Genomic DNA, 23,209 nt, shown 5'->3' with positions numbered 1-23,209 from the left:
CTTGCAAAATAGCAGGGTGTTCAAATACTTATTTTCCTCACTGTATATATATATATATACATACATATAATAACATACATAAATATACATTTCACATCAGTGCCCTCTGATACTTACCAGTGACTGAAATAACCTCAGTTAGATTGCAGTGTCGAAAGTGTTGTTATACTCAGAAATGAGCTCTAGATTTCAGCACTGTTAAACTATCAGTTCTTCAATTCTCACAGCAGCTCAGAGTGAAGCTGAAAGATTATTGATGAGGGTTGATTGCTGTAATCAGACATCCATTAAACATGTGAATGTGTGAAAAGTAAAGACAGTTTGCAGATCACAGATATTAGCATTTAACTTAAATACTCCAGTTCTCTTTGTGAGACATTTGCATAATAATTTACAGGTAAACAGATGAGTTTGAAAATAATGTTTTATTTTGTTTACAAAACTGACTCTAGAACATTTCTTTGTTAGTGTGTCTCAAATTAAAATGTGAAATAGTATGATGCTAGCAGCATCCTTTTGATGACACAATATTTGAAAAAAAAAAAAAAAAAAAAATTATTGCTATCGGCAGTCTGTTGCAAAATGAGCAAAATTAACATTTTCAGGTGTCACACAGATTTCTAGATACAGATAAATGCAGTCCAATAATTGGTCACAGCTTTATGAAATGCAAATAAAAAAAATACAAAATAGAGTAGAATAAAATATGATGAAGAAATTCATCATAAGAAGAGAGCAGCATGAAATTTAAAATGAGGAAATTAAATTTTGGCATTTTTGGATTTTAGGAGCTTCTCATTTCCTAAATTATGCCTTCTCACAGTTTCCATAAATGTACTCACAAGGTAATAAAACAGCAGATTTAAAGACGTTTCGTGATCCATGCTTGACAATACAATGGTGCCATCAAGAGTCAAATTCAAAAAAACATGAAAATGCGACATCTGTCATTTAACGAAACCATTTGATCACTTGTAAACAAAAGTCAGTTTATTAATTTAATAAGACACTTAAGTTTTCTTTTCTTTTTATTTCTCATAGAAATCAGTGTATCACAAAACATTATTGGCTATATAAATAATAAAATGGCATCGCTCTTAATAAACCCATTCAACCATAAACTACCCCAAGCCAAAACTGGACTGATTTAATTGTTTTCACCTTCAGTGCAAGAGTTTCTAACACCATTGAACAGCTCATGAACATTAACAGAGGTTGTTATTAACAGGAACAGGACACCATTAACAGGAACATTAACGGACTGATCTTGCCATTGTTTCACAAATGCTTTTGCTCACTCAAACAACGCTTTTTCTTATGCGTCAGTAGATTAGAGGAGCGGGCGAAACTCTTCCCGCATGAGGAGCACTGGAACGGCTTCTCTCCCGTGTGAATTCTCTCATGATCTTTCAAGGTCGGTGAATGAGAGAAGCTCTTTCCACAGTGTGAGCACTTGTAAGGTTTCTCTCCAGTGTGAATCCTCTGGTGTGTTTTTAAGTTGCTCGATGAACTAAAGGTCTTCCCACACTCAAAGCACATATAAGGTCTCACTCCAGTATGAATACTCTGGTGATATTGTAAGCTTTTCAGTACTGAAAACCTCTTTCCACAAAAACTGCAAATGTAAGGCTTCACACCAGTATGAATTTTAAGGTGTTCTCTTAAGTTAGTTTCAAAAATAAATGTTTTATCACACTGATCACAGCTGAATGATCTCACTCCAGCGTGAGAGCGCAGATGATCCCTCAGAATGCTTTTGGATGTGAAACCTTTTCCACATTGAGTGCACGTGAATGGTTTTTCTCCAGTGTGAACTTGCAGGTGCCGATTCAATCCTCCTTTCAGAACGAAACTCTTTCCACACTGAGTGCATGCATACGGTTTTTCTCCAGTATGAAATCTCATGTGTCTCATAAGATTTGATTTATCATTGAAACTTCTTCCACACTTGGTGCAGGTGATAGAACCTTTTTCAGCAAATTTGCGAGCACTTTTTGATGTGAAGTTCATTTCAGTCTGTGAAACACTATTTCCATCTTCATTTGTGAAATGGTGAGTTTTTTTAAACCGATGTTGCTCGTCTTCAGTTACTTCCATTGAATCTAAAATTAACACAAATTAGAAACAAGAAGAAATCAAGTTAAACCTTAACTGAACACAAATCTAGGTTACTACTGTCTACTAGCCTAGTATTTAGTTTTAAAAAATATTTTATGTCAGTTGTCATCTTGATGTTCCTGATGGAAAACACCAACCTGTTTGTTCCTCTGTATCTTCATCTTTAATTCTGCAGGGTTCTTCCTCAAACTCCATCTTATCAATAGTATATCAGTAGTTTCTCCTGGAGTAATTCCTCCTGCTTGCTTCTTCTTCAGCTGTGGGAAGATGGGAATATTCCCCAGCATTAAAACTCTCATGGACCACGATGAAGCAGATGCTCGCATTCACACTCGTTTGCAATCATCCAGCTTTAAATGGGTGGAGGAAAGGGGGAAAAACGTAAGATCTCGCGTTTTTAGAACGTCGTGTCATGCGCGAGACGACGCCGAAGCCGCCAGACGCGAGTAAATACAACAAACGAATCTTTTCGAAGCTTCGAATCAATTGAACCAATTGCTTCTCAAAATGATTCACTGTTTTGAAGCGCTCGAAACAACACACGCTGGTGACGCCTGCTGGTCAAAACTGTGTAAATGCAGCAAAAAATCATGCCAGAACCGTAGACTGTGGCCAAAACATGCATAAGTGCTAATCACCATCAAACGAAAGCATGAGCACACTCGGGTGAATCTGAGATAATTGCATATTGGCGAAACATTGTCAGTCTATGGGCGAAACCAATTTGGCAAACGATCCAGTGTGCTTTAAACGAACCATTAGCTTTGTCCAGTAAAACCATTACAAAATTCCTTTTTGTAGTGTGTTTTGGGCATTTTTCCAATAGGATTTAACATCCCACCAATAGAATCCATCACATACCAGTAGACACCATTATAGTTTCCATTAAAACCAATACAATTCCCATTATAACCATTACATTTTCTATTGTGTTTTGGGCAGGGTTCTATTGTTTTTTCAGCAGGGATATGTAAGTATTGATTTAGAAATAAGATTTTCTAGTTGACAGTTGTTTCGCCATAATAGATAATTTGGGACAGATTAAGCTTCAAATATCTGCTAAGGAGTATGCAGTTGTATTTACCTTCTGGACTCCTTCAACTGTTGCATGTCACTGTTATTGTCAGATTTAAATTTCTCCCAATAAAACAAAACGAATGTCCCCTGATAGACACAGCACATTGACTCCTTTCATGAACCTCTTATGACTCAACATCGCATTGTTGAAATGAAAACAAACTGAAAACAAATCTAGAGTCAAATGTGTGGCACTGCCAAATTATTGTCATAACTTCATAGAGAAACTCATGTAATTATTCTGAGCATCAAGATTTTTTTTTTCAAGATAATTTCTCCAACGTAACCATAAGATAAAAGCACAGATCAATTTTATTTAATCTTTTTAATACTAGATAGATTAGTATTTCACTGCTGAATAAGACATGCATTTCATTCAGTCTTTATAACCAATTTCATCTTCTTTTATTATGTTTAAACATAAAATACAATAAACACATTAAAACACTTTATGTCATTAAATGAGTCATGTATTTTTATTTCTTTTTATTTCTCATTGTTTCAAAACATGCAATCAGAATACATTTAAGAGAGCATATACACAATAAAAGACATCAGTAATAAACCCCATCCAACCCTATAGCCAAACGTGACTGATTTAATATCTTTTCATCTTTCAAGAGTTGTTCACCAAATGTGATGTAATGAATCTGAATAGAGAAAAATTTCTCATTTAGGCAACTTTGGGCAACGCTTTTTTTTAATATGAGCATGCAGACTTGGGTAGTGAGCAAAACTCTTCTCACATGAAGAGCACTGGTACGGCTTTTCTCCAGTATGAACTCTCTCATGAGCTTGCAGGGATGATAAATGAGCAAAACACTTTTCACAGTGTGAGCACATGTAAGGTTTCTCTCCAGTGTGAATCCTCTGGTGTGCTTTTAATCCGTCTGATGTAGTGTAGCTCTTTCCACAGTCCAAGCACGCATAAGGTCTCACACCAGTATGAATACGCTCGTGCTCTTTTAACTTTTGCAGTTGTGCAAAAGTCTTTCCACAAAAAGAACAAAAGTGAGGCTTCACACCAGTATGAACTTTAAGGTGTCTTTTTAAGTTTGATGCCACAACAAATGTTTTATCACACTGATCACAGCTGAACGACTTCACTCCAACGTGAGAGAGCTGATGATCTTTGAGAAAGCTTCTGGATACGTAACTCTTTCCACACTCAGTACATGTGAACGGTTTTTCTCCAGTGTGAGTTTTCATGTGCGATTTTAAGCTTTGTGTGTCAATGAAACTCTTTCCACACTGAGTGCATGTATATGGTTTCTCTCCAGAGTGAATCCTCATGTGTCTGTTAAGGTCTGGTTTATGTACGTAAGTCTGTCCACACTGAGTGCATGTGAACGGTCTTTCTCCAGTGTGAACTCTCATGTGTACATCCAGCTTTCCTTTCTCTGTGAAATCTTTTCCACACTGAGTGCACGTGAACAGTCCTTCTCCAGTGTGAAACCTCATGTGTCTGTTAAGGTCTGGTTTATGTGAGTAACTCTTTCCACAATCAGAGCAGGTGAAAGGTCCTTTGACTCCAGTTTTTCTAGCTTGCTTTTGACTGACATCCTTTCCATCTTCATCTGTGAAAACATGAGATTTTTTAAATTAATGCCATTTGTCTTTGTTGGTTTTAGACTTGATGGAAATGAATAAATTAAATTCTCAATATTCATTTAAAGAAGGACAAATGTGAAGCAAAAAGGAAAGTGAACCTTAATTTAGTAAAAAGGTATCTAGAATTTTTTAGATGTACTGTATATCAGTTTTCAGCATCACCCTTATGGAAATAAAATATATTTTATTATATATGAACGGTCAATATATTAAAGACTTTTCAGTATATTGGTAATTATATAGAATACATTGTGGTAATATATTACAATATATTGAATAATACATAAGGAATTGCCGCTTTCCATATACTGGGGAATATATGTGAACATATATGGTGCTCATATAGTCACATTTATATGGGAATACGTATTAGCAATATATGAACACAATTCAAGGTAAATATTTATTTTAATATATTTTCATATATGGAATTATATATTTGTAAAGATATAAATATTGACTACACACATAATTTAACATATATCCAGTATAATGTCACATATATATGTGTGTGTGTGTGTGTGTGTGTGTATAATGTATTTTTCACATGTAGCTACTATATATTAACATTTATGTGGGAACATGTATGTTACATATACATGTAACCAAATCTGACAAATACGTATGTACTGTATATATCCCGTAATGTATGACTATACATGTGTGTGTGTGTGTATATTAATATATAGTAAATATAATATTGTTAATATCTACTAAATGTATGTGAAAATACATTTGTAATATATACATTTGAAATATATATATATAAAACTTGCTACGTGGCTAACCGAGATTTGTCACAGCACTTACATAGTATTGCTCTTTTGTTGGTTTGATTGCTATAAAAGTGTCTGCTGATTGATTAAATGTGGACGTTAATTTGCCTGAATCTGTATAGAATTGGGGACCTTTGTAGGCATATTGGGAATGTATTTTTGAGACATTTAATTTTGTATGTAAACCCATGTGTTAATGAAAAGGAATGAGTGTTTCAATAAAGCTATGTAGTACTGTATTGTTTCTGTCTTATTGCTAAATAAATATTTTATATGTATCAATATATGGCTATACATGGTTCATGCATACATTGCAGAATATTGAAAAATATAAACACTAGAGTCCCATATATCAAAATATATTATTTCATATATGACATTATATCTTCCAATACATTTTTGTTTCGTAAGGGCATCTTCCTCATCAGTCATTAAAGAGAAAGAAGGAAAACACCAACCTGTTTGTTCCTCTGTATCTTCATCTTTAATTCTGCAGGGTTCTTCCTCAAACTCCATCTTATCAATAGTATGTCAGTAGTTTCTCCTGGAGTAATTCCTCCTGCTTGCTTCTTCTTCAGCTGTGGGAAGATGGGAATATTCCCCAGCATTAAAACTCTCATGAACGGCTTCACTGAAGGAGTCAATGGAGCTCATTTAGCAGATGCTCAAACACTTACAATCACTCTCAATCATCCAGCTTTAAGTGTTTTGATCAAACAGTAATTTAAAATAATCCATACCTCAGGGCTGATTGCTGCAAATCTGACATCAATAAGATGAGTCAATGTGTGAAAATTAGAGACATTCAGAGCAAATTTGATTCTGTAACTGCTATGGTTACTGATTGTTTTTGATTTGTTTCTTACTTTTAAGAGTCATTTTTTCAGGAATTGCACAATGGTTGAGCTCAATACACAAACAACAGATAGTCAGATATGAATACATCCCAACAAATAAAATGAATGTACACACAGCTGGAAAACATTAGATTTAGAGTCATTTCATGAACCATGATAGTTCAAAACGTTCACATGGCTGAAATGAAAAAAGGCACCTGGAGAAACTCCAAAAACACCCCTCCCCCACCAAGAACCAGCTGCATAAACAGTTAGCCAAAAGGTAATTAGTCTTGCTTTTACAATTAAAATTGGGCCAATCAACCGTTTTGTAATTGACTTTAAAAGCATACATTTTTAAGACTAAGCAGTTAATGCAACCGGTCCCAGAAGGTTTTTACTGAAAGTTCACTACAGTATATACCGCATATGATTTATTTTGTGAATCTGTTGTTTCCCCCCTTTATGTTAGGCATAATGTTTGGTAAAATTGTCTCAATTTCACAGCAGTCACTGTAATATGAGAATGACTTTTGAAGAAACATTTGAAGAATTCTGTTCTGCTGCTGACTGGTGTGTTCTTTCCCATTTCCAGCCACATGTGACCCTTGACCCTCACGGATCCTGACCAACAAATAGGTCTAAACTAACTTAGTCTGCCATCTGGACTGGAATCATGTTATGTTCTTATTTAATGCACAGTTTGAGGAAAAGTATTGCACTGTACTATCAAAAAGTCCTTGCTATAAAAAATATTCTGGAAATAGATATTTAAAATATAGGAACGTATAAAAATATGAATATTTAAAATTATATTAGATATTTAAAATACAATGTATGAATGTTATTTAATATGTTTTTAATGGCTAATTCTTGGCAATGTTGAAACCCTATGATTACTTGTAAACATAAGTAATTTTTCTCATGACTACACGATGCAAGTGGCTGTAGATAAAATGAATCCAAGCCTAGTGTATCACCTCCTAACAGTCAGACTAAGAAAATTAATTTGTTCAGCATATGGATGGAGAAAAGCATTCCTACTCAGATTTCCAATGTTAAACAAACGAGCTCAATCATTAAGTAGCCTATTTTGCTCAAACAGAACCAATTAAATCTTTACACATTGTCTTGTGAACAACTAGTCGAAAACTTGGAGAAACTGGTTACTTCTTAGTCAGACACGAGGAAAGTAATTTATTAGGATTCAATATGAGACTAAAGATTATTTCAGTAACCGCAGTAACAGTAATTGTTTTTGATTCACTAAAATGAACCGACTCTTAAGACTCATTCTTTCGGGAATCGAACACTGTTCGAGTTCAATGCATATGTATACATACATAAGATTTACAATTCTCCCGATATATAATAAAATAAATGTATGATACTCACGGTCTGATAAACAGCAGTTTTAAAGCAGAACCAAGATGGATTCAAAGAGAGGCTGCTCACTGCAGAGCCAATGGGTGGAACTAGACAAACTAACCACAACCTAACCCTAACCTTAACCCTATAGCTAAACATAACTCCACCCATGAGGTCCAATTTCATCCATTTGGTTCTGCAGCTCACGAAATCAAAACCAAAGGTGCCCTCTTGAGGAACATCTATGGCACTGCCCAACTATTGTCAACTTAGATTAGGCTATGTACTGGTGCAAGATTTTTTATTTTATTATGCTTTAAACAAAACAATACAACAGGCAATATGAATCCAGGGGAACCAGAAAGAGAAAAAAGAAAATTACAATCACAGACATGCTGTTGGATAGTACAAAAATTATTTTCCAATTAAATAATAAAATACACAGATTAATTGTTAGTCACATGATCATAATTACAATATTAGGAACCACATTTTCAAAATGCAAATTAAAATTAAAGAGTATCTTTTCTTTGATGAACACAAAGACATACCATAACTTTTTGACATAACTACAATGCCAGAAGAAGCTGGGTGTACAGGTGCAAGATAATTCAATATGAAGCAGAAACAGGGGAGTCATTTCTTAACTGGAACTTTAATGGTGCAGACAGATATGATGGCATATAATCACATTATTTTTGTTTTATAGTCAGTAATGGAATGTAAAAAAAACAAAAGTTTTGGAGAAAACATTTATTCATCTTCACCTTTAGTTAAGGAACAGTTTGCTAAAATATACATTTAAATGCAATATTAAAACTCATTTGATGCATATGCAATACTGGCTTGGTGATTTCAGTATTTTCTAAATTACTTTAACTTTCAGAAGATCATTATTTTAAAATATTGCATGCCAGAAAGGTTACACACCTAAATAAAATGTTACACACACACGTCTGGTTTGCTATCCTTGTGGGGACTCTCCATAGGTGCAATGCTTTTTCTACAGTACAGACCGTATATTCTATCACCCTACACCAACCCTTCACCTAAACCTACCCCTTACAGCAAACTACAGGCATTTTTAGATTTTCAAAAAACTTAATTCTGTGTGATTTATTAGCTTGTTTACCCGTGGAGACCTCAATTTAGGTCCCCACCGTGACACGAGTCCCCATGAGTCTGTGTGTGTGTTCAGGTTTAAGTCCCCACCTGAATAGAAAAACTGGTACACACACACACACACACACACACACACACAGTCTCATACTATTTTTACTTTCTAAAGCATCTAAAGCATGGAAAAATGTTATTCCATCTTTGACTTAATCTGAATTTCAAACTGTTTACGATGTGAAGATGAACTCTGGCAACGCTTTCTCATGTGAGTTTGTAGATTACTTGATCTGCTGAAGTTCCTCCCGCATGAAGAGCACTGATACGGCTTTTCTCCAGTATGAACTCTCTCATGATCTTTCAGGGTTCCTGACTGAGTGAATCTCTTTTCACAGCGTGTGCACTTATATGGTTTCTCTCCAGTGTGAATCATTTGATGCTGTTTGAGTGATTTGGCGGAGGTAAAGCTCTTCTCACACTCAAAGCACAGATGATCTCTCACAGCGGCGTGCATCTTCTGGTGCTCCTTTAAATGAAAAAACCTCTTGCCGCAGAGCGAACACAAGCAAGGCTTCCTATCGGTATGGATTTTCAAATGTCTCTGTAGGTGCGTGGCCAGGATGAACGTTTTCTCGCACTGATCACAGCTAAAAGATCTCACTCCAGAGTGGAGGAGCTGATGGTTTTTGAGGACGTATGCGCTCGGGAAGCTCTTTCCACACTGAGGACACGCATACGGACGCTCTCCGGTGTGGATCCTGGTGTGTTTCGTCAGGTCTCCTTTACATCTGAAGCTTCGTCCGCACTGAAGGCACGTGAAGGGCTTCTCTCCGGTGTGAATCAGCAGGTGCATTTTGAGGTGTTCGTTACGCATAAAACTCTTTCCACAATGAGGGCAGGTGCGAGTATTTTTGGGATTTCTTTGAGATCTTTTTTGGGAGGAACTAAACGATTCTTGTTTTGGTTTCTTCTTGAGTTTCTCCTTCACTTCGTTCAGTTCCATGACTTCTAAAATAAACACATTAGACTGTCATGATTCGTCAAAATGGACAAATGCGTAACAAAACTGGAAAGTAACATTATTAAAAATTGATCAATTGGTCAATTTCTCTTGCTTTTTGGAAACATTTCTTCTTCATCATCTGTAGGAAGATTCAGTTCATTTTAACTCACATGACTGGTAAATTTTGCATTAACTTTTGGAAAACAGAAAGAGTCATGCACAAAAGTTTACAGCATTTACAAAGAGTAATGCAAGCCACTTTCTAAAAGAATGAGTAAATACCCAGATTAATAAACAAAAATCAATACAATATCAATGCATTCTCCAAATCAAACGTCGCAATTCTATGGAAACTTGTTTCCGCCAAGGAATAAATACATTTAAAAAGCTAATTGTGTTATTTTACCTTACAATTGTGACTTTTTTTCTTGCCATTGCAAGACTTATTTCTCATAATTGTGAGTTTATATCTCGCAGTTTCAAGTTATAATCTCGTAATTGCATGTTAACATTTCTTAATCCTGACTTTATCCTCTGAATTCTGATTACCCAATTTAGTTTATTTCTGCCACTGAATTAAAAATAAAATAAGCCCATGGTGATTTTTTTTTTTTTTTTTTTAATCTCACAATTCAGTTTTTTCTCCCACAGAAATACGAGATATAAACCTTCTTATAAAATTCAGAGGGGAAAAAAAAGTCAGAATTGTGAGATTAAAAAAATAGCAATTAGCCTAAACATAAACAATAATAACATAACAATAAACGAATATTAAATAATATAACAAATACAATATAATTTTCTAATATAAAATAATCACAGTAATATTATTTATAATGTATACTCAAATTATAAAAAATAAAAAAAATATTTAATTTAACTTTAACTACACCTATTCCTATAACGGTACATGTTCATAACAACAGACAGCAGCACTGTTTATACTGCAGCAATTCTGTTGTAAATACCAACCGCGCGCACCAGTTATGAGTATCATCACAATCTTGAACTGTTAAAACATAGAAAACCAACTCACGTTAGACTCCAGCTGAAGATTTGACAAAGATCTCCTGTGTTTAAGGAGCCATTCTTTTCTTCTATTGATGGAGTACTGACGGATTTCTAACTAAACAGTCCGCCATCTACTGTACTGGAGTGGAAGAGAATGAAGTTTGTATATGAGTGGTGATTATTTCCTTATATTTATTCCCCATTATAACATTATGTGCATTAAAATCCTGCATTTTAAGCAGAGTCTAAAATAAACTACAGTTGTTATTGCATGTACAGTTGTGGTTTCTATATGCACGTACTTGCATAAACTTGTTATTGCAAAGGGATATTTGAAATATATAAATGTTAGTTTAAAAAAAAGGGAACCAGTTACATTTTAATATATGATTTGGGTGCCTGTGATGAATGCAAAAAAAAAAAAAAAGAGTGTGAGGGAGGTTGCTTTGCACATGATGTATTATAAATAAAAATAATAATTCATAGCTGATCTGAACACTGACTTCTAAATATAATGTCTAAATCTTTGTACTTATGAGCTTTATTTAGTGTAATAATTTTTATTTATTTATTTTATCATATTGTTGAACATGTTCATATTTTAACCACTAGGTGGCAGCTGTAATATAGGTATTTTCCAACGCACTTCCACAAAGTCCAGTTTTCAGATTTTCTTTTTGTTTTTGAAAGTCCATATTTTGAGATGATGTATACATTAAAAAACAAAACAAAAAAAACCATCAATCTAAATTAAACCATCATTGACATCAACATTAATTACTTGCTATCCAGCTGACGGAGTGTTGTCAGAATGTTGTCACAAGGTTCTAGAAAACTCATTAAAAAGCGTTCTTCCAATAACATTGAAGGAGCATTTGTTCAAAGATATCTGGTGTTTAAAAACATTTACAAAAACATGGGCACAAACACATTATTTATACATCGTTCACGGAACAAGAATCTGCCTAATGCATGAAAGTAAATGTACTTTTGATTTAAACCAAAACGCATTTAATTTGTATGCATTGTAAATATAAAAGTCTACACAAAAATATGTACTTTAGATTTAAATTCACAACTTTGGAAAAGCATTATGGCCATTTACATCTGTGTGTGACAGAAAAATGAACATTTATAGAAACAGCAAAACACCTGGCTTATATTTCCACATGCTGTGAGACGAAACGGACGGGTTTCAGTGCAACAGAAGACCGTCTCAATCTCAGTGCATCAGCTTTCTGCAACTAGACTAACTAAATTAAGCTGTTAAAGATGCAGATTTAATAGTCTACTGTTGCTTTTGATTGACAAATGGAATGAAAAGTTTCCCCACAAACCCATCAAAATGCATTACATCACTGTCTCAGCAATGGATGATCTGCAGTGAATGGGTGCCGTCAGAATCCAAACACCTGATAAAAACATCACAGTAATCCACACTCCAGTCCATCAGTTAACGACTTGAGAAGCAAAAGCTGCGTGTTTGTAAGAAACAAGTCTATCATTAAGGTGTTTTGAACTTGCATCTGGGTAAAATACAAGTCCTCTGTCAATAATGTGTGACCCTGGAGCACAAAAGCAGTCATAAGTAGCACAGGTATATTTGTACAATACATTGTATGGGTCAAAATGATCGATTTTTTTTTTTTATATAAATATATATATCAAAACTTAATTTTTTATTAGTAATATGCATTGCTAAGAACTTCATTTGGACAACTTTAAAGGCGATTTTCTCAATATTTAGATTTTTTTTTGCTCCCTATATTGTCCTATCCTAACAAACCATACATCAGTGGAAAGCTTATTTATCCAGATTTCCGATGATGAAAAATCTCAATTTCAAAAGATTTAACCTCATGACTGGTTTTGTGGTCCATGGTCACATATTGCTTTCTAGTAAAAAAAGGTGTCTGGTCTGAATCAGGAGAGTAATCTGCACAGATCAAACACATTTACAGTCCAAAACAGCTCTACACAAATATGTGTGTGAATTTTGATGTAAGAGACAACAGAAGATGGACTGGACGAAGCATTACTATGGATTACAGACTTGCATTTTTGGATAAAAAGAGATGGTTTGAAGTTAAAAACGCCTTAATGCTGGATTTGTTTCTCACAAACATGCAGCTTTTCTCTTCATAAGACATTAATAGATGGACTGGAGTGGTGTGGATTATTGTGATGTTTTTATCAGCTGTTTGGACTCTCATTCTGACGGCACCCATTCACATTGCTGAGACAGTGATGCAATGCTACATTTCTCATGAAGAAACAAACTCATCTACATCTTGAATGCCCTGAGAGTGAGTATATTTTCAGCAAATTCCTTTAAAGGGATGGACGTGAGCATAAACTTTGCTCACAGTGACAACTTTGGGCAACGCTTTCTAACATGAATCAACAGTTTACTTGAATGCGTGAAGCTCTTCTCACATAAATAGCACTGATACGGCTTCTCTCCCGTATGCAGTCTCTCATGTGCTCTCAAATGTCCCGACTGAATGAAACCCTTTCCACAATGCGAACAAATGTACGGTTTCTCTCCGGTATGAATCCTCTGGTGTCGTCTCAAGGAATCGGCCGTATTAAAGGCATTTCCGCACTCAGAGCATTTATGAGGTCTCCCACCGATATGCATTTTCTGATGCTCGTTAAAATAGTCCAATTGTGAAAAACTCTTCCCGCAGAAAGAGCACAAGTGCGGCTTCTGGTTTGCATGCATCTTCAGATGTCTTTTCAACAGTTTGGCTAAAATAAACTTCTTATCGCACTGATCGCAGCTGAACGACTTCACTCCGGAGTGAGAGCGCAGATGGTGTTTGAGGATGCTGGTGGACGTGAAGCTCCGTCCGCATTGAGGGCACATGAAGGGTCTTTCTCCAGAGTGAACGCGCAGGTGTCTGTTAAGGTTTGCTTTCTGCGTGAAGCTCTTTCCACACTGAATGCACATGAACGGTCTCTCTCCGGTGTGGATCCGTAAGTGTTTATTAAGATCTCCTTTATGCGGGAAACTCTTTCCGCACTGCGGGCAGATGAAATAATTTTTGCCTCCTGTTTTGTCTCCAGTTGTGAAGTGATGCTGTTTCTCCTCCACTTCATTCGCTTCCATCAGGTCTAAAATGAAGACACAAAATTGATAAATTCAATTTAAGAAGAACAGTTGTGAAATGTAAACGATCAAATAAAGACGGAACAATTAAAGGTGAATTTAAAGGTCGGATGGCCATTCAAATATTTCTTTTTAGGTTTTATTTTAATATTATATAATTCTATAATGTACAAATACACCAGGAAACTGTCAAATTCTATAATAATAATTAGTGCTGTCAAAAGATTAATCGCGATTAATTGCATCCAAAATAAAAGTTTTTGTTTGCATAATATGTGTGTTCTGTGTGTATTTATTATGTATATATAAATATAAACATTCATACAGTATGTACTTTGAAAATATTTACATGAATTAACATGTCTATATTTATATAGTTTATATTATAAATATATTTAATATATAAACATAACCTTTTTTTTTTTTTTATATATACATGCATGTGTGTGTATATATACATAATAAATATAAACAGCACACACATATATTATGTAAACAAAAACTTTTATTTTGGATGCGTTTAATCACAATTAATCGTTTGACCGCACTAATAATAATAATACTGATGCTATCTTCTTCTTATTATTATTAATATTAGCTATCAAATGATGAATTAAATAATAACATTTAATGACAGGAAGGCCTTTAAAAGATTAATCCTTATGTTATATATTTAGTATAATCTATTTAATTCTAATGTTATGTACAATTCTTCTTTATTATTAATATTAGCTGTTAAATTATAAATGACATAATAACAACAACAAAATGTACCGGCAGATAAACCATTGATGTTTTTTTTTTTTTTTTTTTTACATTTTATGTAACATTTGTGGTATTAAAATAAATAGAAATATATATTTACATTACAAAAACACTGGAAGCTGTCAAATCTTATATAAATTTAATTTTAAAAAATTAATTAATTACTACTAATAATAATAAAGTTTTATGAACAATATTACCATTATTATTAATATTAGCAGACAAATTATAAGTTATATAATACTATTACAATAATGATAATATTCTATATGTAATAATAGTTATTATTAATAATAACAATTACTATTATTTACATAATTTGACAGCTTCAATTTTTTTTTTGTAACGTTACCTACAGCCAGTAAATCTGCTCAGCAGTCATTAATAAAGAACCAATAATAACCTATTTGTTCCTCATTATCTTCTTGTTTAATTCTGCAGGGTTCTGGATCACACATGTACTCATTCTCCTCTTTAATAAACTCCATCTTTACAGCAGGATGTCATTAGGAACTCCTGTTTGAGACGCGTCTTCTTCTCATGCTGGAAGGAGGAAAATGTTCTCCAGCATTTAATCTGCGGGCCTGTCCCAAACAGCGCCTTCCCTTGCTGTGCGCCTCCGTGTCCACACTTCACTGACGCGCATCGCAGACTGTCGGGAAAGAGTCCGCGCGCAGCTGGAGCTCGGCTTTCGGAAATCGAACGCGTTTTGAAAAGATTCGAAAGAATTGATGTTTACATTCGACGCCGAAGATTCGAAGCCATGAACACGTGATCTATGACGTTCGACGTCTCAGTCAGCTGAAACCCACGTGACTGTTTCACTTGTATATATGTTTTTGAGTGTGTTTTATGTGTATTACTGTAGTCCTAACTGTGCTTTGACTGTGTTTATTGAAGTTTAATAAAAAAAAAAAAAAAAAAAACGTGACTTTCAGTCTTTCTGGGCAAAAGCAGCACAGGTACAGATAAAGAAAGATTAAACTTACTTTATTTCAGCTTGTCGCCAAAAGTTTATCATTTTTATTTAGTTCGCCTTGATGTATTAACTAAAACAGAAAAATATATATATACACATATTAAAAACAGCTAATAAAAAATTACAAAATCACAACAAAAATACTAAAATGTAAAAATAAAGATGGAAAATTGATCATATAAAATATGAAAAATTATTCAAAATATTAAAACAACTATAACTTTCGTATCTCAATGATAATAAAATAATACTGCTTTGGATAAAAGTATGTGCCAAATGTAAATTAAGTGTATTTTTTTTTATATTTAGAAAATAATATATCATATAAATAATAATAAACACGATTATATGTTCTATAATTTAAAAAATATTTGTAAAAAGCTTTTTGTTTTAAATAGTTTACTTACAAATTGTTTGAGACATTTTCAGAAGAAAAAATTATATGGACTTCAATATTCCAGGGCTGACAATAAAAAAAAATCTAATTTCTAATAATGACCTTGACCAGCAAATATCATCACAACACAACACAACAAATTATTCACAGTTAATATTTTAGTACTTTATGCACAGAAAAAAATAAACAAATAAAAAACTTTAAAATAACCACTGACTTCCAATAATATAACCTTAAATAAATATTGCTAAAACTTTAAGAAAGCTTGACTTCTGTTATGATGATAAAGTATTAGGCCTATTAATTTAAATAAATAAATTTATACATTTTAAATAGGGAAATACTACCATATAGTCTGAACTGAAAAATTGGTTTTCCACTTTGTGACAATAAAGCTAAATTAAATATTTTTCTCTCTCTAAAATAACCAAACTGACCTTATCTACTTATTAATGTGATAATATATGTGACCCTGGACCACAAAACCAGTCTTAAGTCGCTGGGGTATATTTGTAGCAATAGCCAAAAATACACTGTATGGGTCAAAATTATAGATTTTTCTTTTATGCCAAAAATCATTAGGATATTAAGTAAAGATCATGTTCCATGAAGATATTTTGTAAATTTACTACTGTAAATATATCAAAACGTCGTTTTTGATTAGTAATATGCATTGCTAAGAATTCATTTGGACAAATTTAAAGGAGATTTTCTCAATATTTAGATTTTTTTTGCACCCTCAGATTCCAGATTTTCAAATAGTTGTATCTCAGCCAAATATTGTCCGATCCTAACAAACCATACATCAATGGAAATTATATTTATTCAGCTTTCAGATGCTGTATAAATCTCAATTTCGAAAAATTGACACTTAAGACTGGTTTTTGTATGCTGTAACAGTTGCCTGCATGAATAAATTTCTAACACTCTTAGTTTACAGACATGCAGCACATATAGAATAATCCTGTGTGATTTCAGTGCAATGAAGTATTTTTCCGATCTCACTGCATCAGTTTTCATCATCTTGGTTTATCTGATACGTGTCAGGTCGATGTTTTTTCATATGAGCCGGTAGATTCCTTGCTGTGCTGAAACTCCTTCCACAAAGCGAGCAGTAGTACGGCTTCTGTCCCGTATGAACCCTCTCGTGTTGTCTCAGGTGTCCGGACTGAGCGAAACTCTTGCCACACTCGGAGCAGGAGTACGGTTTCTCTCCGGTGTGAATCCTGCGGTGCCGTTTCAAAGTGTCAGCTGAATTAAAAGCGTTCCCACACTCGAAGCACACGTGAGGTCTGGCTCCGCTGTGTGTGTTCTGATGCTTTTTCAAACAGTCCAGCTGAGAAAAACTCTTTCCGCAGAGAGAACACAAGTATGGTTTGAAATCTGCATGAATGATCATGTGTCTTTTCAGGTGTGACGGCAAAATAAAGGTCTTTCCACACTGATGGCAGTGAAAGGATCTGACTCCGGAGTGAGAGCGCAGGTGTTTTCTGAGTCCGTCCGCCAGTGTGAAGCTCTTCCCGCACTCAACGCAGGTGAACGGCTTTTCTCCCGTGTGGATCCGCACGTGTCTGTCCAGATCTCCTTTACGGGAGAAACTCTTTTCACAGTGAGGGCAGGGGAGAAAACGGGAAGATCTTGCTCTCGGAGCACTTTTCTCAGAAAAATTACTTTCATGTGAAGATTTTTCTCCGGTTATGAAATGATTAGGCATATCCTCCAATTCAATGACTTCCAACAGATCTGAAATGACACACACACACACACACACAAAAATCACAATTCAATTCAAGGGGAACAAATGCTGTAATATCACAATTTCATAGCAGAAATACACAAAAAATCTGTAACCATAAAAATTCAAAGTTTAAAAAATTAAATAAAAATCATATAGAGTTTGTCTTGATTAACATTTCTAGTTTTTATTATCTTTTTTATGTGTTAAGCATCAAGCATTATAATAATAATAATAATTATTATTTATATGCATTATGTCAGTTTATTTTTAGCTCTTGCCTTATATTATTGGTTATTTTACAGCTCTTATAATTTACATTTACATTTAATCCTTTAGCAGACGCTTTTATCCAAACTAGCGACTTACAAATGAGGACAAGAAGCAATCAAAACCAACAAAAGAGCAATAATATGCAAGTACTGTGACAAGTCTTGGTTGGCCTAACACAGTACATGTAGCAAGGGCTTTTATAATAAATAAAAAGAAAACAAGTAGATAGAATAGAAAAAGAATAGGGAACTCTAGTGTTAGAGGGTCTTCTCTATTTTTTATTCTATATTATAATAAAACAAGTCAAAAGAAAAGTAAAAGAATAGAGAATGCTTTAGTGTTAGAGGGTCATTCTTTCTTTTTAAATGTGTCAGATGATGCTTCAGATCTGAAGGTTTGTGATCTGAATGTTCTTCATCACTAACCTGTTTGCTGCTCAGGATCATCTTCATTGACTCTGCAGGTCTCTGGGTCACTCATGTTCTCCTTCTCCTCTGTCTAACATGTCGTGCAGATGTCAGGTGTTTCTCCTGCAGTAAATCCTCTGGTTTCTTACAGCACTTTCAGCTGTTGTCCAGCGCTACACTTCTTCTGCTTTGATTTCTAATGTAATAACAGTGCATTTCTGCCATCTAATGGGCTGGAATGTGAAGTGGGCTTTCATTTATATTTCATGGCAGTAACTGCAATTATTATTCCATTAACATTACTGGCAGTGGCACCTCTTTTTTTTATTGCAGTTCCCCTCTTTTATATCATTTTTGACTGCGTATTGACAGTATGAGAATATTGCATGCAAAGCAATAATTCTAACATAGCCTAGTACTTTGAAATTGCAAATCTCTGTGTTTATCTTTAGTTGCTGTTATTTCACTTCAACTATATTTAGTTTGACTTGAAATTGAACAGTTGAAAATGCTGAATAGTTAATAACTTTATGAATCGTCAAAGCAGCTTTTTTCACTAGCTACACTGAAAACAAGCTCATCACAGAAGAAGTGAACATTTAATTCACTTCTTTATTTTAGGATACAATAAATCACGTCATTGAGCCATGCATGTTCAAAATAAACGTCGAAAATATATTTAGGCATATATAAATATATTTTCACAGGACGTTATGGATGCATCGTGTGATAAACATGGAACATGCAGGGACGTTTAATAAGACATAACAGTCATCTATATTGATAAAAAATAAATAATAATAATTGTAGAGATGCATATCATTTAAAATGCTCGAAAAATATTAAATGACATAAAACAAGTTGTCGGGATCAAGAGGACGGGATCTTTATCTGATGTAGGTGCCACTTTTAACCACGAGGTGGTGGCAGCGCATCGAGCGCTACAGCGCAGCATACTTTCACTTTAACTTTATTTAACGTATTTAATTACAGAAACATGCTGTGTTTTTGTTTTCACTAGAGAGAGTTGTAGTTGTAGCTTATATTCAAGTCACTCTCTGTATGAATTGAATGTCTTATTTTAACCCATAAGAACCCGGACCAATTTCTCCTTATAGGAAAATTATGGGGCATAGAAAACAGACCAAATGGACCACTTATAACACGTTTCTGCAGTTATTTTAAAAATACAACCCCTCCTTGTGAAAGATCTGTAATGTTACACATATGTCACATTTGCCGTTTATTTCTCAATTGAAAAAAAATAATTTTATCATTTTTTTTTTTTTTGCTAAATAACAGGGTTTTTTCTGTTTATTTGCTTTTCCACAACATATATCAAAATGATTACTTTTCTGGTAAGATAAAACAAAAACCTTTTTCAGAAGTAATATAGTTTTTGCATTTTATTTGCTTTGCCACAACATATTTCAAAACCACATAACTGTGACCATTAAATGTTACAACAACTCTTTTGTAACATATCAAAATTCTACCTTTTCAGGTATATGGTTTAACCAGAAATTAATTTTTAGATTTTTTGTTTTTTTCACATCTCGGAAATGTGCAAACTGAATAAAAATAAATAACTACCTCACACTGGAGGTCAACATGTTAAACATGCACATAGATTTGTTCAAATATGCTTTGAAATGAGCAGCAGAATATATATAACACTAAAATAATTGAATCAGCTAAATTAATTGAGCAGCTCATTACCATTTTTACCATTTTTCTTAATGTGACAAATACATCACATCAAAATTTCACCTACTTTTATAAAGTTAAGAGCCTGATGTGACATATGTCACCACAAAATCTTTGTAACTTGTTTTTTATCAATTTGTTCAAGAAATGTATTAAAATCAGGTTAAGAGTAATCTAGGATATGTTATTAAAACATTGTAATTGTTGCATGGGTTGAAACATACCTTTAGTAACAAAAACAAGCATTTTAAAAATTGCTGATACTGCAACATGTGCTAACCAGACAGGACACCATTTTGGAAATGTTGCCATGGCAACAAAAATGCACACATTATCACATGACTGAACCTGGATGTTCATTATATGTCACTCAGGGACTTCCTGAGTTGAAAGCGAGGGATTATGCTTTAAAAAGACCTTTTCAGATAATCACCAGTGTTTGTGACACTGGCGTCACTGTGGGTTCTTATGGGTTAAGATCCATTATAGCGTCACATCATTGACCCAGGTATGTTCTTTGTATTATTGTGTGCATCTATTTTTTTTAATGGATAAAAACAAAATACTTCCTTAGAGTCACTTCCTTCTCTGACTCACCTGCTTTGCAAACCTGTTAATGATTATGCAATGAAAGGAAAAACATAAAGCCAGTCCAACATCCTGTGGTCTCGCAGGAGGGAAGGAAGATATAAAATCATTTTTATTGGAAGGACATACAGTGGAAGCCAAAAGTCTGAGACAACTGGTCGAAATGCTTATATTCCGCATTTTTAACAACAGCAACAATAATATGCATTTAGTGAACTTTTAATAACTTTGCTTGTCATCTTTTTCCTCTTTGCAGCACTTGAGTCGACATGCAAAACAATCTTTGCACTTTGCTGAATAAATGAACAGAACAAGAGAACTGAAGAGAACTACAGAACAATAAACAGAATGATGTGTTTCCCAAAACATATTTGCAAACTGTCTCACCAGGAAGTAAAAATCAAATAGGAGGGAGACACTGATAAAAGGAATCAGGAAGTAGTTTCCAGCATTTGAAAGATCACCTTCACGTTGCATTTGTGTTTGTGTTTCCTTGTTCCTTATGTATTGATCCAGAGGCTCTTCAGCAGCTTTATTCTTAAGGGCATATTTGAATGCAGTTATGTGAGAATGGTTGGGTTGGGTGCCCTTCTCATAAAAATGATATTAATCTTCCTCATAAAGACAATATATTTGAGATTCTTTTTAAGTAATTGAACTCTGCCGGGAAACATTTAGTCTCATTACCAAAGCATGACTAGGCAGATGTATGTGTGTGAATGTATGTACTGTATATTGGCTTGCTTCCCACAACTGAAAATAATTAGAAAGAGGAAATATCACATATTATTTTTCAATCCAAGAAGTGGATTCAGAACAAGTCCATCAGGCTCATGTTTTGCCCTGGTCAGAGTCCTGATTTCAACCCTATAAAAGATATTTGGTCTCATTAACATTGAGTGGAACACCTTCCTGTAAAAATCTGTCTGCAAAGTTTATCACAGAGCTTAAACATTTCAAGAAAACAAAGGGAAAGGCTACTCCGTGCTTACTTTATCTACAGTGTTTATGCAATTCTTGCTAAATGGTATTAAAATCTAAATGTTTAGAATTTTTTTTTTGCTTGGCCTATTAATAATTGATTTATTTGCCCAGGAGTTTATGAGCTGTCAATTTTTTCGATTATTTTATTTATTTATTTATTTTTTCAGTTTAACGCGTTAAAAATATTTAACACAGCATCCATTGTTTCCTGTGTACAGTATGTAAATGCTATCAAGCATAATAAGATGCAAAAGAGAAGTTAAGTTATGGCAACACACTCTGAAGCTCTGAAGGACAAAAACACAGTTATGTAAAATGCTCGTTTTTAGCGAGTGACCTTGTAAACACAGTCTAGACAAGTTAAACATCCTAAATGAGAGCTGGGAGTAAAACCAGATGTGTATCAGATCCACGTCATGTGCGTCAGCTTTTAAAGTGAACCCTGCTGCAGTCTGTGTCATTGATGTAAATAAGAGAACAAAGAAAAGAGAGAAATCACTCACTGCTCTTCGCTGGTTAACTTTCATGGCTTGAGTAATGATTAGTTTAGATTTAATTTATAGTTTATGTGACGAGTGTTATAGCCTATGTTATATTTATTAAAGCCTGTTAAATGTTGAATGGCTATAATTTATGGGAAAAAGCATTTAATAGAGACATCAATGATACTGGCCTTCATTAATAATATGCTACTTAGTAAAAAGATGCCATTAAACACATTTAAAATATACTATCTTTCTGTCGTTATACATTAATTTGGAGATTCATTGGGAAATTATGACAATATAAATATATTATAGATAATAGCGTAGTCTATAATCATGAAATATTGATGACTTTCAAATGTAAAAATGACTATTTATGCGATGCATGTCTGTGCACTGTTGGTCAGTGGAGAAATTTAACCGGTGCAAACTAGTGCGAGTGTGAAAATTGTTTTAAATGTGAATTTCCTAAAAGCCCAAAAGTGTCCATATTTAAAGAAACAATTATAAATGTGTTTTTATTTCCCCTGCTGAAAGCGCTTGCCTTTCATCATGTCCACCAGAGGTTAAGAGAGGTCAGAAATGAGTTGGCTGGAAAGCACCGTTGAGTCCCATCTGACCGTAAACAGGCCTGAGGTTAAATGTGATGTCCACTAAACGCAAACCCGGAAGTTAGCCAACACAATCAACTGTCTGAATCTGGTGCATTATTTCAAATGGGGAATTCAGTCTCATGTCAGATTAAAGAATTCATGGATAACACTGAATACAAAATGACTAATATATTATATATTGTGACTAAAACAAGCACTTAGAAGGAGGAACAAACTTCTAGTTAAATCTGATTATAGTAACATGCTG

The 23,209-nt window shown here is 34.0% G+C and overlaps 5 protein-coding genes across 8 annotated transcripts; all 5 read right to left on the bottom strand.

Annotated features, from left to right (window-relative positions):
- Positions 1-410: 410 nt before the first annotated feature.
- LOC131529322 (gastrula zinc finger protein XlCGF7.1-like) lies at positions 411-2,567 on the bottom strand. Its single transcript, XM_058758981.1, has 2 exons — positions 2,256-2,567; positions 411-2,102 (listed from the first exon to the last, which is right to left on the bottom strand). The coding sequence occupies exons 1-2, from the start codon at positions 2,311-2,313 to the stop codon at positions 1,279-1,281; spliced, it is 882 nt and encodes a 293-aa protein (XP_058614964.1). The 5' UTR covers positions 2,314-2,567; the 3' UTR covers positions 411-1,278.
- Positions 2,568-3,645: 1,078 nt separating this feature from the next.
- LOC131529320 (gastrula zinc finger protein XlCGF8.2DB-like) lies at positions 3,646-7,967 on the bottom strand. Of its 3 annotated transcripts, none has more exons than XM_058758976.1 (3): positions 7,814-7,967; positions 6,041-6,160; positions 3,646-4,772 (listed from the first exon to the last, which is right to left on the bottom strand). In XM_058758976.1, exons 2-3 carry the CDS (start codon positions 6,096-6,098, stop codon positions 3,865-3,867), a joined length of 966 nt encoding a protein of 321 aa, XP_058614959.1. In that variant the 5' UTR covers positions 6,099-6,160; positions 7,814-7,967; the 3' UTR covers positions 3,646-3,864. The 3 variants fall into 3 exon arrangements, with proteins under 3 accessions (XP_058614959.1, XP_058614961.1, XP_058614960.1); XM_058758978.1 differs by lacking the exon at positions 7,814-7,967 and adding an exon at positions 6,323-6,604 and having other exon boundaries at positions 6,041-6,213; XM_058758977.1 differs by lacking the exon at positions 7,814-7,967 and adding an exon at positions 6,323-6,604.
- Positions 7,968-8,078: 111 nt separating this feature from the next.
- LOC131529035 (zinc finger protein 502-like) lies at positions 8,079-11,181 on the bottom strand. 2 transcript variants are annotated; one of them, XM_058758536.1, is made up of 2 exons: positions 10,942-11,181; positions 8,079-9,910 (listed from the first exon to the last, which is right to left on the bottom strand). In XM_058758536.1, exon 2 carries the CDS (start codon positions 9,903-9,905, stop codon positions 9,096-9,098), a length of 810 nt encoding a protein of 269 aa, XP_058614519.1. In that variant the 5' UTR covers positions 9,906-9,910; positions 10,942-11,181; the 3' UTR covers positions 8,079-9,095. The 2 variants fall into 2 exon arrangements, with proteins under 2 accessions (XP_058614519.1, XP_058614520.1); XM_058758537.1 differs by having other exon boundaries at positions 8,079-9,907; positions 10,942-11,003.
- A 2,029-nt stretch (positions 11,182-13,210) lies between these two features.
- Positions 13,211-15,334, bottom strand: LOC131528924 (oocyte zinc finger protein XlCOF15-like). Its single transcript, XM_058758393.1, has 2 exons — positions 15,197-15,334; positions 13,211-14,033 (listed from the first exon to the last, which is right to left on the bottom strand). The coding sequence occupies exons 1-2, from the start codon at positions 15,279-15,281 to the stop codon at positions 13,279-13,281; spliced, it is 840 nt and encodes a 279-aa protein (XP_058614376.1). The 5' UTR covers positions 15,282-15,334; the 3' UTR covers positions 13,211-13,278.
- A 793-nt stretch (positions 15,335-16,127) lies between these two features.
- si:ch211-241b2.4 (C2H2-type zinc finger protein) lies at positions 16,128-18,755 on the bottom strand. The gene is made up of 2 exons (XM_058758592.1): positions 18,603-18,755; positions 16,128-17,912 (listed from the first exon to the last, which is right to left on the bottom strand). The coding sequence occupies exons 1-2, from the start codon at positions 18,655-18,657 to the stop codon at positions 17,179-17,181; spliced, it is 789 nt and encodes a 262-aa protein (XP_058614575.1). The 5' UTR covers positions 18,658-18,755; the 3' UTR covers positions 16,128-17,178.
- Between the last annotated feature and the right edge of the window lie 4,454 nt (positions 18,756-23,209).

Source organism: Onychostoma macrolepis, chromosome 21 (genome assembly GCF_012432095.1).
Source record: "Onychostoma macrolepis isolate SWU-2019 chromosome 21, ASM1243209v1, whole genome shotgun sequence".
In the NCBI taxonomy this organism is placed as follows: domain Eukaryota; kingdom Metazoa; phylum Chordata; class Actinopteri; order Cypriniformes; family Cyprinidae; genus Onychostoma; species Onychostoma macrolepis.
This window is presented reverse-complemented; position numbering and strand designations above follow the sequence as displayed.